Source organism: Sebastes fasciatus, chromosome 6, assembly GCF_043250625.1.
Source record: "Sebastes fasciatus isolate fSebFas1 chromosome 6, fSebFas1.pri, whole genome shotgun sequence".
Lineage (NCBI taxonomy): Eukaryota > Metazoa > Chordata > Actinopteri > Perciformes > Sebastidae > Sebastes > Sebastes fasciatus.
This window is the reverse complement of record NC_133800.1, coordinates 32,885,655-32,901,139: the sequence shown is the minus strand read 5'-3', so window position 1 is coordinate 32,901,139 and position 15,485 is coordinate 32,885,655. Positions and strand designations below refer to the sequence as shown.

The following is a 15,485-nucleotide window of genomic DNA, read 5'->3' as shown; positions in this document are numbered from 1 at the left end:
TACCTGAGGACCGTTCTGACGGTTGAAAGTTGTCAATAAAGATTAGTTTGAAAGCTCTGAGGCAGGTTAAGTTTGTTTGCTAGCAGAGGTCTGTACGAGTCACAATACTAACAAGGCAGGAACGTGCTGCCTTCATCGTCTGTGCCATCCTGTCTAAAAAAAAGAGGCACTAGCGTATATGGACTCACAGGTGGCGAGGAAGACGTGGACAGTATGGCTTGTATTGTCTGTTTTGCAGAGAGAATTGGAGGTAAGCTAGCTACGTTTTACTATATCTATTGTAAATTGTTATCCTGATAGCTACGCTCTGATTACTGTAAGAAAAAGTAGAACTAAGGCGCTGACGTTGGGGAATCGGCTCGTGGCTCTGCTTCATGTCTGTGGAGCGACGACCAACATTTCTGACATGTCATCAGACTGTCCAACAACCGGTCGGGAGGAGTTCATCGGTCCTCGGTACCCCGTGTACACTGCACAGCAAACGCTGAAATATGGTCCAACTCAAAAATGAAGTCGGGCGAGGAACGGGCCAAAATCGTACAGTGTATGCCCAGCTTAAAGAAGACGTCAGTCTGAGGTCACAGCTACTGATCCAACCATGTGCCGGCCGTGATTTCACCATAAAACCTTCTGCTGGAAGCGACTCCCAGTCTTAGCTCCTCTGCGTTTCGGTTTCTTTTTCTCTTCCTGCGTCAAGGCTGTCTCTTTTATTGAGTGGTGTTATGAAACCCATCTACATTCTTAACTAGCTCTCAGGTGAGTGCTGGGGGACAGGGAAAGGTGTGTTACTATAACAACCGAGTCAAAGGAGGAGTAGTCTGACTTTTTGACGCCAACGGTTGAGTCTGGTGAGGAGGAGGAAGAGGAGGAGGACGAGTAGGAGGAAGAGGAGCGAGCATGAAAGAGGTCTGCATGCACCGAGGAGGCCTCTCGCTGTATCGCATAACTTCTTTTGTTTGTCTTTCCTTTAATAGCGAGGCTTTTCTCACAAATCAATGCTGTTATACAACAGGTAGTTAGAGAGCTCCCTCCTCCTGCCAGCAGCAGCTGCTACTTACACATTTTCATTCTACGGTCTCCAGCAGGATTACATAACCCCCGAGATTCTGTCCAAAGATTAATGTGGAACTGGCAAAACATGAAAACTGGAAGGAGTTTTCAAAGATAAATGTTTAGTCATCTACATTTGAACGGGGGTAACTCGGGGCAGTTTGGAGCTTTTTGACGAAGGCCTTGGAAAACAGAAAATAAACAAATACCAGCTCTCGTAGATTGGATACAGCTTTGATTACCCAGAGGGCAGCAGCAGAGTGAGTATGCTTTAATGGTAAAACTCCAGAAAGCCATCAATGGTATCTGTGGACTGAAGTGGGAGACGCACGTCGGGGCTGCTCGTGCTTTCACAACCACCACGAGGCCCCAAATCTACAATCAGTGGTTTCACTGACTGTCAGCTAAACAGCTGGTGGTGTGCCAAACCACGATAGCCGGAAAAACAAAATTCCTCAAATGCGAGATTAAATACATGCTCCCTAAGGTCAGCGTGGACCATCGGAGTTGATGAATCCTTTTCCCCCGGAGAGGCTACAGCCTGGCGGGCCCTAATACCACACAAACACCACCCAACACCAGACCTCTGCACCGCTCCAGCTAAATAGTGTTGGTTTTAGGCTGTGTCAGTGTTACCGCTGTTACACATTACGTAACCACCATCATTAGTTCATTTTGGCGTATCAGTGCCGTATTATCAATACACAGTCGGACGACAGACGCTACAAACTAGAAGTGAATGCATCTGGTCCGTACGGAGTCTCAGCTCAGAGTAGCAGGAGTCAGATTTCACACACGGAACGAGAGAGAGAGTTGACTGACAAAACGATGGCGGAGGATTTGGTGTCGAAGCGAAAAGCAAATTTGGCAATATGTCAGATATAAACCCAACGCTATAAGGGAACCATAATGTTAATGAGGCAGTAGCAGTGTGGAGGACGGAGCGGTCACAGCCGGTGTCTGTCTCTACATTAATTCATGATAATTAAACACCTGTACTGATGTCTACCGGAGCCGAATTCAAAATCCTCCTTCTTACCTATAAGGCTTTAAATAGATCGTCTCCCTCGTATATATATATATCTCCAGCCTCATTTCACCGTATACTCCATCACGCCCTTTACCTTCCCTCGATACTTAATGATGGTTAATTATCAATTCCTCGATTTAATGAGCACCCTTTTGGTGGTCGAGCCTTTGAACGCCGAGCTCAACTTCTCTGGAATAATCTCCCACTCGAGCTCTGAGGGACACTTTCACACGTCTCTTTTTCTGTTCACTATGATCGCTCTAATTTCACCGGCTGGAAACCCAAATCACTGTTTTACCTCGTTGACAAGCAAGCGAGCTACCCCAATCCTGTGACGGTTATACTTTGTTTTTACTAACCTCAACCTTGTTGTCATACTAACATTATGACATGAGTGTGCTTGTGTACTTTTTCATGTAATAATGTGTTTTATTTTCTGATGTTTTCTTTCTACTAACTTATAAAGTGTACTCAGAGACTCTCTGGGTAATGTGCATTTTAAATAAACTGAAGAAGAACTTTCATTCACACTATGTGACATAATGTCTAGCAGCAGGTACAACTCCAAAATCAAATGGTGTCATTGGACAGGCTGATTAGAAAACATCTAACGAGAACGAGAACAAACAGGACGCTTCATGTTTCTTTATTTTATATTATACAGATAGGGTGACCAGATCCCAACAAACCAAATGTGGGACAAAGAGTATGTTTGTGTGGGACAATGTGGGACAATGTGGGACACGTTACCAAGGCTGAGAGGTTTTCATTCATTCAAAGCCTTCTCGCTCCTTTATGGAGCATACAGTAGGCCGTTGACCACGGTCCGCCAGTCATTTTTGCTGATGATATCTGGCCAGTGGATGTTTAAGATCTGCCTCATGCAGTTGTTTATGAATGTTTGTACTTTTGTTATTGTGGTCTTGGTTGTCCTCCACGTCTTTGAACTGTAGAGGACTATTGGTTTGATGTTGGAGTTGAAGAGTCTGAGCTTTGACCGCCTGCGTATTTCTTTGGAGCTCCAGATGTTCTTTAGTTGTATGAATGAAGCCTTTACCTTGCCGATTCTGGCTCTGACATCTGCATCCGTTCCACCCTGCTTATCGATGACACTGCCGAGGTACGCTTCTACTTCTTCAAGTGCTGTTCCCTCCAAGGTCACTGAGTCTTCGCTGGTTGTGTTGACCTCGAGGACTTTACTTTTCCCTTTATGGATGTTGAGGCCTCTTTGTGATGATGTGTCTGCCAGTGTTCTTGTAACAGAAGGCTGAGAGATAGTCTACAATTTTGATACAATGTCTATCTAACTTAAATAATAAACATTTCTATTCTGCCCCTTATCTTGTAACATCTCTATGCTTTGCCCGAATGCATCCAGAGACCGGCACGTTTCTTTTTGAGCCGCACGTTTCTTGTGAGACTTGAACTGTGTTGCGTCATGTCATGCTGTGTGTCCTCATTGATACCACAACCTCAAGCAAACAGCACGTGTCAAACTGTAATATTTCCTGTGCTTACAGTATTGATCCGTTTGTTCAACACATTGGTACGAACAAGTACTGTTAAGTTCTCCGCAAGGGAACGACAATTGACTTGCCAATGTCGGTATTGATAACCACCTTTACTGACACAAACACCCTCCTCTCTCGTTCTCTCCAGGTACCACTCATCTGCTCTGTCGAAACGGAGCCACGCAACAGTGTGCAACACCCAAAGGGCTCCTGATTGCAGCAGAACACACACACACACTCTCATAGGAACGCTGGGCTGGAAAGCACCAAATATCTCCAGCTCTGTCAAACCTCTGCACCAGTTGGCCTCGATTGCTGCCTAAAATTGGACCTTTCTGCTTCCCATACACATCATTTTAACGACAGCTGACAAGAATATGCAGGAAACTTGTAATTAAGAAATGACAACGACACCTACGGACACGTATGATCCCTCGAGACATACAAATGTAGACATTGGACAACCTGTCATCAGCCTTGATGATGTGGGTGGTTCATGAGAGCTAAATGAGGCACGCCGCGGTACAACATACATCCCCTGAACAACGAGGTACCGAGGGATCACTCTCTCTATCTCTCTCTCTCCTTCTCCATTGCAGCTTTGCTCTCTAACAGAATATTAACGTTATAGATCAAGCTTGTCCAAAACTCTGGTCAGATTTCTAAGAGCTGCTCTGCTGCTGAGGGCTCTCTGGAGCCTCGTCTTTCTCTCTGCAAAACAAACAATCGCTGCAGTCTGCAGAGCTCACAATCAAACACTTGCATGGACATAAACCTCTTTAGACCATTAGCATGATAGTTAACTGGGCTGGCTTCAAGACCCAACAGTGCTGGTGGATTTAGCAACAAGATGGATATGTGTATGGTTGGGTGTATTTCACATTTGTAACTCAGATTCCCTCTCATTTTTAAATGCGTCTTATTCCCACGTCATCAGTACAGTGTCCATTCACAAACACACACACACACACAAACACTTACATCTCTGATGAAGTACTCCAGGGTGGCGTAGGCGATGGCAATCCCATCATGGGTGCTCGTGCCCCGTCCCAGTTCATCAAGGATGACCAGTGAGCGTTCGGTTGCGCGGAAAATGATCTCCGAGGCTTCGGTCAGCTCTTCCATGAACGTACTGCGCCCTTTATAGATGTTGTCTGAAGCCCCCATCCTGATAATCAGACACAGAAGAAATGAGAGGTCAGAGGTCAAAAGTGAAACAGTGACAGAGAGTTATGCTGAGATCTGATTGCACAAAAACGATAACTCGTTAACGCAAATTCGTTTTAACGCCACTAATTTCTTTAACGCATTAATGCAATCGATCTTCCGGAGGTTGTAGCGGTTGTAGTTGTTATACTAGCTTGTCGTGAAGGAGGCTAAATAACACTCTGAACTTGATCGTCGTTGAAGTCGTCCCTCACACGTCCAAAACTGACGCTATAGGGGTACCTAGTGCATCACAGTTTGTAGCTTAGGGCCGCTGACCAAGCCTCGGTATTTGACGAGTTGGGACTGAGATAATTCTGTTGTTCTTCCAGAAACTCAAAAAAAACACCCACAAACAGATCAGTGAACCTGTTCCTCCTCCTCCTCCTCCTCCTCCTCTTCCAGAACTTACTGTACATACCAAGAAAAGACAAAGTGAGATGGAAAAGGAGGGGTGTGAAGAAAGTGTGAGAGAGTGACTATAACACTCTGAGGTTCTGTTTTAAAACTGAACAGAAGAAAAAGGTGGAAGCCGACGTGCAGCTGCAGGGTGATGGGGATGGTGATGGTGATGGGGATGGTGATGGGGATGGTGATGGGGATGGTGATGGGGATGGTGATGGTGTTGCTGATGGTGTGGAGGATTAAAATGGATCAAGTCTCATTCTCACCCGTCATGTGTCATACACGTCACAGTCTGAACTCTGGACCTCAAAATTATGCTCTTTTAAAGAAGGATGCACTGATCTGACGTTTTCAGTACCGATAGCAATACCTGGGCTTTTGGTATCGGGTGATACCGAGTACCGATTCGATACCGGCGTTTAATTAATAAACGACTTGTGAACAAACTACAAATTTCTCTCCTCTTCTGATGTCATCTCAGGTTAATTGAGTTTAATTTCTAATCATTTACAAAATTCCTCCAGCTTTTTATTTTCCAATTATTCAGGATTTATCCTCATTCAGCCTAAAGCATCGCTGATGATAAAAAAAAGAAAATGAATGTTTCTGCAACACTCAAACAGCCCTACAGATTTAAAAGAAAAGCTTGAAGCATCATCAATTATTTATTCACTACGCATCTATTTCCAATCAACGACCGCAGGTCTCACAAACAGACAGCAGAAGCAGACTTCCAAATGTTATTGATGAACCTCATCAATGTTAACAAACAACCTTGATGTGAGGCCAGTTTTTGTTTTAGTTTTTAACTGAGAGAGTGCAACAGAAGAGGTAGCTACACTATGTGACCAAAAGTATGCGGACACCCGAACACTACTGAACATCTCATTCCAACATCATGGATATTAACCTCTTAAGCCCTAGGGTGCTGGAAGGTGTGGTTCGCCCAGACAGACATACCCATAATAAATCAAGAATAACTCCACAACTACCAGGTCTATATGCATGATATTGGTCTCTATGGATAGGTAAGACCTCAGAGAATTCATCCCCAGTGTCAGTAACATTGTGACTGTTACTATTCCTGATTAAATTGTGATGAACTAAAAAGAAAAATTTACATTTTTATCCTCTTCTAAAATGTTTTCTAGATCAGACAGTGGATAACACCATTATAGCAATGATGCCATGCACAATGTGTAATGAGAAACATGTTTACTAGACAGCCTAGAAGTCATGTAACGAATGCATTGACAAACACATTCAGGTATAATTATGGTTGATGATGTTACACTGTCGCTTGAGGAGGCTAAATTTGAAGCTAGTGACAGAAAATCAAAAAGACTCCAACAGTGGAACAAGACTGTCTTGAACACTATCGATGTTGCCACCTGTTGAGTCCGTATCAATAGATATTACCGATTACAGAGATACAATAACAACATGTTGAATTCTTCACAAGCCTCAGAGACAGTTTGAAAGCTCCCCCGAAGCACGGACACACACTGACAGACAGACAGAGCAGTGACTCCAGCTGGATCACAGATGCCACATCTATCCGCCAGTCAGCTTCTCTCACCTCTAAATCTGTCTCTTCCTGTCCTCGTTGTCCTTCAACATACTACCATAATATCAATGAACCACCGACAGGAGCCTCCAGCACTAAGTTACCATGGTTACACCACACGCCACACAGGAGAGGGGTGTGGCAGACATGCTGCTGCATTTCATTAGCCAATTTATAGTGTGTGTGTGTGTGTGTGTGTGTGTGTGTGTGTGTGTGTGTATGTATCCTAAGACTCCGGGGAAATTATGACAATCGGATCGATAACTGCGCGGCAGGAAGGACAGACAGAATCAGTTGAAAAGGAAGAGCGCCGTTCGCACTCTCTGTCCGTCCATTGATGAGCGGATGTACAACAGAAACACAGACACACTCCACCAGCTGGGTGTCCTGCTGCTCTGCATTGAGTTCCTTCTTTCCCGCCAAATAAACCGATTCCGAAAATAGAGTCATTTATCATCACCTCGCACCTCTCCAGAAAACATGTTTAGCCACATTTCAAGTGTTTTTCTGACACTCGTGGTTCGCTTCTTGCTCTCAGATTGCCCAGTTATTTTATTTTATTAATACTTTATGACATCACCCAACTCTGATCAACCAAAACTTCTTGTTTTTTTTTTGGCAAAACAAAATCCAAGCACTACCACAACGCCAAACACACCATTGCAAACCCTAGTCTGTTTATAAGAAGTGGACATAGTCTCAGTGACGTCACCCATTGGTTTGTGAACTGCTGTTTTGAAGCCTTGAGTTCGGCATTTTGTCCGTCACCATCTTGACACGACACTTCGGCACAAAACAACACCGATAAGACTGGTAAGACTGAACCAAAACAATAAAGTTGCAGGCCAGAAAAACAAAAACAATAAGCTGAAAGACACTAAAACTCTCCGTAGACCAGTGGGGAACTGCGGAGTTATTTGATCATTCTCTGCTCCTCATTTGATCCCATGTTAATTTAAAAATACTGATTAGTGCAGTTTAAGTTAATTGATAAGGAAAATAAAAACTAGTTGGAGCCATAGATTGTATATAAGAAGTGGACGTAGTCACCGTGACGTCACCCATTGGTTTGTGAACTGCTGTTTCAAAGCCTTGAGTTCGGCATTTTGGCCGTCGCCATCTTGGTTCTTTGCCACCAGAAGTGACACGAGAGGGTGGAGCTACGTACAACCAAACACTTAATAAAGACATTTTTAGGCGACCAAAAAGGTAATAATTAACTTTCATGAAGTGAAAACACACTGTGAAAGGGTTAAAGTTGTAAGACGAAAACACGAACAACTCCCAGACCGGACAACGCCGTGGTAGCGACCTGTCGATCACAAGGTAGCATCCCCTGCTTTATGGTCTATTTGACTCTAAATGGGACCATAATTTACTAAATGAACATCATGCTGTATTGAAGAAGACTTGAAACTAGCGATTGAGACCATAAACTCATGTTTACAATGTTTACTGAGGTAATAAATCAAGTGAGAAGTAGGGTCACTTTCTCATCGACTTCTATACAATCAGACTTCTTTTTGCAACCAGAGGAGTCGCCCCCTGCTGGCTGTTAGAGAGAATGACAGTTTAAGGCACTTCAGCATTGGCTTCACTTCTCAGACCCGGAGTTGCCCACTACCTGGGAGCCAAACCAAAGACAGACCTGACCATGTTTGCTTACTTGTTGATGCAGTGGATAACTAGAAGTACAGTTATGAAAGTTTGCAGACAAAAAATTCAAACAAAACAGAATCCAACTAATCTCATCCCATGTTCAGTTTTCCATCAGTGAAACAAATAAGATAGAAGTAGGCTCATTTTCTCATAGACTTCTATACAATCAGACTTCTTTTTGCAACCAGAGGAGTCGCCCCCTGCTGGCTGTTAGAAAGAATGCAAGTCTAAGATACCAGATTTCTTTTGTCAGAGTATTTGATTTATTGATTGCTGACAGGATGTAATGAGAATTTCAACAAATATAACAAACAAGCTACACAAGAACCCATCTTCTTATCTACATGTGTGCAGCATGAAGGCCAAAATAAGCACATAACACAAGTCATTTCTCAATCATTTAGATTAGTCCTACCGGTTCTTATTTCTGCAGCGTTAACTCCACGCTGTCCTACAGGAACACTGAAGGCCTAACCGGCCCTGTATGCCGCCTACAAGGTGGCACAGACACTCTGACACCGCAGCACTATAAAAACTCTTGAGGAACGAATGAGTCGATTTAGGATGCAACATTTTTCCACATGCTCAACATGTTTCCCATCGCCGTACAACACCCACCGAGGTGACGATGTTACACAGAGACCCGTTGGCACCAAAACACTCAGCAGCGGTTTGTGAGGTCTTTCTGGATATTAGCCACATCTCACTGCACTTTCTGACGGGGAGGGGAGCGTGCTGAAAGACTTTAGTAAAACACGGCATAATCACTGCTACGAGTCCACGGTCGATTAAAGGTCCTTTTCAAAAACACAGTTTTTACATTCGGAGTCCTTCTGCTGTTTCCATAACAACCATGAAGGGATGGAAGGATGTGCTCTATAACCTTCAGGACTCAATACCGGCAATAAAAACACTCACACAGCAGCTGCATACCTGCACATACACATATGCATCCGTCAGCTGCCAGCAAACACACCCACCAGGCTTACTAAAGTCTGTAAAAGAACACACACACACACCGAATTATGCTCAAACCACCGTATGGCATATTTGTAAAAATGCTGTAGCACAGTGGAGTGGGCAGGAGAATAAAAAAGACAGAGGCGCTAATCTCCAGATTATTCTCTTTATCCTCATTGATAATCAATCATGTGGATCAGTTCAGACAGGATATCCCATTAGACACCTACGCACCACCTCATTACCCCCCAACCCACAAAGTCTCATTCCTCTCGCTCATAAACACACAAGATGAAGCAATTCCCACCGCTGCTCCTACTACGCTTGACACAGCGGTGGGAATTGATTGAGCGCTTATCATCAAAACAGATTCTCCTCAGGATGTCGGTGATAGAGAGATGGTCGATCAGTCCAATAAGACAACAGACAGGACGTCGGAGGTACAGTAACAGAGGAGGTGAAGAGAGGACAGTGGTGCATGCTGTGCAGGTGTGTTTTCTCTGTGGACATTAATTAGCTCCTTAAATTGCATTGTTTTCAGAGGGAAAGAGAGAATATTAACCTCGAAGCACAATCAGAGACCTGACTAAACAACGGAGGGACACACACATACTGTACTTTGGTAGATCTTTACTGACTGAAGTCCACAGCAGCACTACTACCATGACCTAAAGCTGACACTAATTACTCCCTAATTCAAAGTCTTTTGTTTGAGGGAGTAATTAGGGGGCAGCTTCAGGAGGTCGAGCAGGTCGGCCACGCTCCAGAAGGATGTTGCCATCGGTGTGTGAGTGATTAGTTTAGATCCCGATGAGCAGAGGCCTGCACTACGAAGCAGGACTTAGGGTTAGCGAGGTAACTCCGTCACTTCTTACCGGGGTAGATCGCCATGGTAACTGATGCTGAACACCTCCTCCAGAGCAGGTTATGTTCCAGATAAGAGATCAACTCGTATAAAAGCAACGCCTACTAACCAATCAAAGCTCCATGCACAGATCGTATGATAATATTACACAAAGATGAAGAAGTTACAGTCATAATCCAGGCTGAAATCAACACAGTTTAAACTGACAAATGCAGGAAGGACAGCTGGCTGTATGCTGGGGGTGTTTACCGCTTTGAATTGTGTTTTTATATTTATGTTTTGACTTGCTCTCAAGTCCGTTTCACACCGCCGAGACGAGAACCCAGCTGAAAGAAGGCTGAAATACTCATACACGCTGTAACAATACTTAAAGACAGGGTTGATGATGTTATCCAGTATCCACTATTTGTTCTATTGGTTGAAATGGTCTTTACACCCCGACAGCGATCCATTACTGATGAGCTCTGAAATAGGACCAGAAAAGAGGCGTCATCTGTAGCTACTGTAATCCTGTAAAAACGTCTACCAATCACTGCCTCACGGTCCGCTTGGAAAGAACCAATCAGATACATCCCTGCCTCCCTGCTCGTACTCTACCCTTGGCGTGCACCAGCTTGAAGTCAAAGCGCGTCGCCGCTGTACGTTTACTGTAGAATGGAAGAGAAAAGTCAGCCCTGCAGAAGCACTGCCGCGGTTATTTGTCATGAGGTAGCGTTGTTGAGTTGAGGTCCTCTCTCCGCTCTGTGTCTGTGAAGTAGTTACGATACACTGGTGCTCGTGCGTGTGGGGGGCGTTGCTTTGGAAGGAGCCCCGAGGGGAGGCGGTGGGTTTAGACGATGATACTTTCAAATTATGCTATCTTTCCAACATCGACTCTGCCATTAAGCCAGATAACGAGAAGATACCCCGTGTATTTTGAACTCACTTTGTAGTACAGGCCTCAGGTGGGACCTGCCATCAGTGTGTGAATTAGAGCTGGGCGATACGGAGAAAATCATATATCACAATATTTTTTACCAAATACCTCGATATCGATAATGCAATTTTATTTCTATTCATAAATCCAATTAATTTGAAAAATTGAATTTTGAACACAGCACTGTTCCATGAGAACTGACGATGTTTAAATCTTGTTTTCAGTTTACAAGATGACAAAATATATAATCTGTACTTCAATTAATTAAATCTCCAAGTTTTATGATCATTTCCTTACTTCGGCCCACTCAACCCTCTTTCTACTAAACCCAAACCCTGACCGTAAAAAGTAGACCCGTACATACGTGAGGACCGGCCAGAATCACCTCATTACACCAATATGAAGTCTAAAACCGCCAACTGTTTCTCAAGCCTACAACCCTCAAGATAGAAGTACGCACGCACACACACACTCTTGGTGTGCCAACAGGTCTCTGGCACCCACAGGGTTAATATATAAGAACATGCTTAAACCCACAAAAAAAAGACAATTACACACATCTGCAAGCCATTAGGTCTAATCACATGGTGCAGCAGAGGCAGAACAGCACAGACCATACCGTATACTGGCCTGTGTTCCACATTAATATGTAGTCAGGGCTGGAAACTACATGCACAGCTTACTGCTACGCTCATCATAATGAGAATAATCATCAGCGGGGGAAAAAGAAAAGAAAAAAGATCTTCTCCAACAAAGCCTTATTGTCTGAGGGTTCCTACGATACAGAGAGCTGCATCGTACAGATGACAGAACAATAGAGCCGGCCTCGTCAAACATCTTTTATTTCCCCCTCACACACAACTCCTCCTGTGTGCTGAGGAACACAACCGGATTAGAAGAGATTAGTCGGAGTCCTGCAAATAAACTGGACCATGTCACAGACGATGAAGGTGAAACAAGGTGAATGAAGTGTTTTGGGGGGGAGGTGAGATTTTTAGTTTTGTCCTCAGGTTGTCTCCACCCGTGTCCTGATATTTAAACGCACTAATAAGAAATAATCCACAGAGGTGAAAGTGCGCTGTGCTCTGTCGGCGTTGTCATGGTCACCTCGTCTTCCTGTCGACGGAGACGAAGCTAGAAAAAGTCGCTCAGATATCACTTCTTCTGTGTTTGTCCATCAATAAAAAGAGAGAAACACTGTGCCACGTTTACGTCACGGACGAGGTATAGATGAGTGTTTTTATGAACCTGTTTTTAAGTGTGAATGTGTCATTATTTATGGATGTCTCATCTTTAAAACGCTTGCCAGGAAAATAAACATCTACACGTTGGTGTCATCAAGAGACTACCAGCAAGCTGCGTTCATTTTTTCTGTGCAGCTGCATCAAATGATTGCTTTTATTCATCACGTGTTTCTGTAAAATCCACACTGCTTCATGAAGCCAGTTCATAAACTGCTCTCAAATTACAAAACAAAACATATTTTCTCTCAACTCCTGCAGCTTTCAACAGTTTTCATTTAGAGTACTCCTTCAGAAGAAAGTAGTCCCAATGAAAACGTGTGTGTTCTGTGTGTAGAGAAGAATTAGAACAACTGCTGCAGAGGAAATCCTAGTGGAATTATTTTTCAAATTATCTTTATTGAAAGTCTCAAACAAGATTAAGTGTCAGCACGTTTAATTATTATTTATAATATATCCCGTCCATCAAAGACCTCCCATGTTCACCTCTGCTCCCTCCCCCTCCTCCTGAAATAATATTAGAAATATTAATGATAATAATAGTATTAAATACACTCCAGTCCAATGAGTTGATTAATGAATAAATAAATATTAAATAAAAATGATATGTAACCACTTAAATATAACTTATTACACGGCTGTGTTGAATACTCGATTCTGATTGGTAAATCACGGCGTTCTACGATCTGTTATTTCTTTATAACAGACATTTGCTATGTATAACAGACTGTTGCTATGTATAACAGACCGTTGCTATGTATAACAGACTGTTGCTATGTACAACAGACCGTTGCTATGTATAACAGACCGTTGCTATGTACAACAGACCGTTGCTATGTACGACAGACCGCTGCTATGTACGACAGACTGTTGCTATGTACAACAGACCCTTTCTAATTGTACCTTTTGATGGCACTGCATCATACTGAATAATATGATGTGTAAGGCCATTCTTTCTTTCTTAAGGTATTCATATTTTGATATAATTGTTGACAGTCATTTTCTCTGTATCTGTTGGTTATTTCATCATGTGATGCATTAATGTTTATTTTCGGTGCATTATCAATTTAGAGTACCAGGTGTAAACAATCTGTTTTAACTATTTCCATCCTGATGAAGACCCGGAGAGCTCAAAACCAGTCGGCCCAACTTTTAACACAACTTCTGTCCTCGCTCTGCCGAACAGTGCCTGAAGAACACTTTATTTATCGCTGTCGAAATCACCAACAAAATGTCAATCACTTTTATTGTTTTAGGGTTAACCCCCTGAGGTCAACGCTGTCGTATACAACAGAAAATTACTCTAGTTACTATTTTTAGATTATCTCCAGAACTACTTCATCACCACCGTAACGTTCTAATGCGGTGTCGGCTACGATCGCAATCATTTCAGACGGTTTGTAATCCAGCTTGGAACAACAGGGTTTTTTGGGAAACTTCATAAAAGTAATAAATCCTTCAATGAAAGTCTTCTGTGAGCTAACTTTTTGTAGAAAAATGGGCAGAAAAACGCCAAGACTTCTCTGTAAAAAATGTAAATATCTTTTGATGTGTGTTGGTTAGAAGGATAATTATTTTTCCCCTGATTCCCAAGACAAGGGAGAACATTTTTCAAAAGCCCAAAACCTTGTTTCTTATTGTTCTCTCTGTGGTTTCAATACATTTCTGTGAGATTCAATTTCCGTTTTGTTTTTTTCCTCGTCTTTATGGTAATTGTAATGATTTATACATTCATGTGACATCACTGCAGCCTACATAATCTGATAGCCCAGTTTGTCCTGAAAAAAAAAAGATGCGTATGTCATGATTGTGCATTATAGTGTTGAGATTCTAGAGTCAATTTTACAAAAGGAGACCAGGCGGACCAAAAAGAGCAAAAAATGGCTTAGACCCCAGAGGGTAGAAATCTCAGAGGGGTAAATAATAAAACAAATAAAAACTTAATTATCTGCATTGCTAAATATTACAGGAGGTAAGAAAACATGTTTTGTATATATTTGATAATCATAATTTTTTGGAAGCATCTATTCGGTGTGTGGGCGATTTCTTCTCTCGAGATTGCTCCTGATATCATGTTGGGCTCTGCCTACTGTATGTTACACTGAAGCTTCAAGTCACTTCTCAAAACATGAAAATATGGTGACAGTAGGATTCCAGCAAGTCAGTCTGTTTCATTCATTTCTGACTGTCTCGGGTGTTAAATCAAGTTTAATCCCTGGGTCACACGGGTAGATTTCAATGTGCTTGTGTTCATACCTGGTATAAATGCCGTCCAGCACGCCCAGGCGGGCCTCAGAGGCCGGGACGTAGGAGCCCATCTGAGCCATAACACAGATCAGAGCCACCTGGCGGATGTATGAGCTCTTACCCCCCATATTAGGACCAGTGATTATCATAGTTCTCCTGCTATCACCCTGTAGGAGAGGAGAGGAGAGGAGAGGAGAGGAGAGGAGAGGAGAGGAGAGGAGAGGAGAGGAGAGGAGAGGAGAGGAGAGAGGAGGAGAATAACAGCGACATAGACAGAAGGCGAGGAGAGAGACAGAATAAGATATTTGCTGTCCTGCACAGCTGAGGAGGTGGGTGGATAGAAAGCTTGGCTCCTCTTCCTATTGGCTTGTGCTTCTGTTGCAGAATTAACCTACACCCACTCCAGCACTGAGCGAGGAAGTGTGTGTGGTACCATGCAAGTCGGTATGTGTGTGCATCATGTGTGTATTTATGCATGTGTGAGTGTGTGTACCTGTAGTTGGGTGACGTTGGGCACATACTGGTGGTGCTCTCCTATCAGCAGGTCGATGGCGGGGTGTCTGCCGTCCGTGATCAGAATCTGACGCTGTCCTTCACACACCTCTGGCCTGAACGCAGAGATCACACTCAGTCAGATATGTACATGCACACCCAATTAAAACACACACACACACACACACACACACACACACGTCTAGAGATGGCCTTATCATTAACACTGACACCATGAGCCCTGAAACTGACTCCCACCACAGCATTGTGTTTCACCTTCACTCTTTAATCAAAGTTTATTTACAGTATATATTACATTTTTGAGGCTGACACCAA

General features: G+C 43.2%; 1 protein-coding gene across 2 annotated transcripts in view; it reads right to left on the bottom strand.

Moving 5' to 3' along the window:
* The window catches only part of msh3 (mutS homolog 3 (E. coli)), a 59,960-nt gene that overhangs the window by 14,644 nt on the left and 29,831 nt on the right, over positions 1-15,485 (bottom strand). For both annotated transcript variants that reach the window (XM_074639389.1, XM_074639390.1), the window contains 3 exons: positions 15,151-15,265; positions 14,667-14,824; positions 4,573-4,759 (listed from right to left, as the gene is read on the bottom strand). In XM_074639389.1, coding sequence (XP_074495490.1) covers positions 4,573-4,759; positions 14,667-14,824; positions 15,151-15,265 — 460 coding nt within the window. The remainder of the gene's footprint in view (positions 1-4,572; positions 4,760-14,666; positions 14,825-15,150; positions 15,266-15,485) is intronic.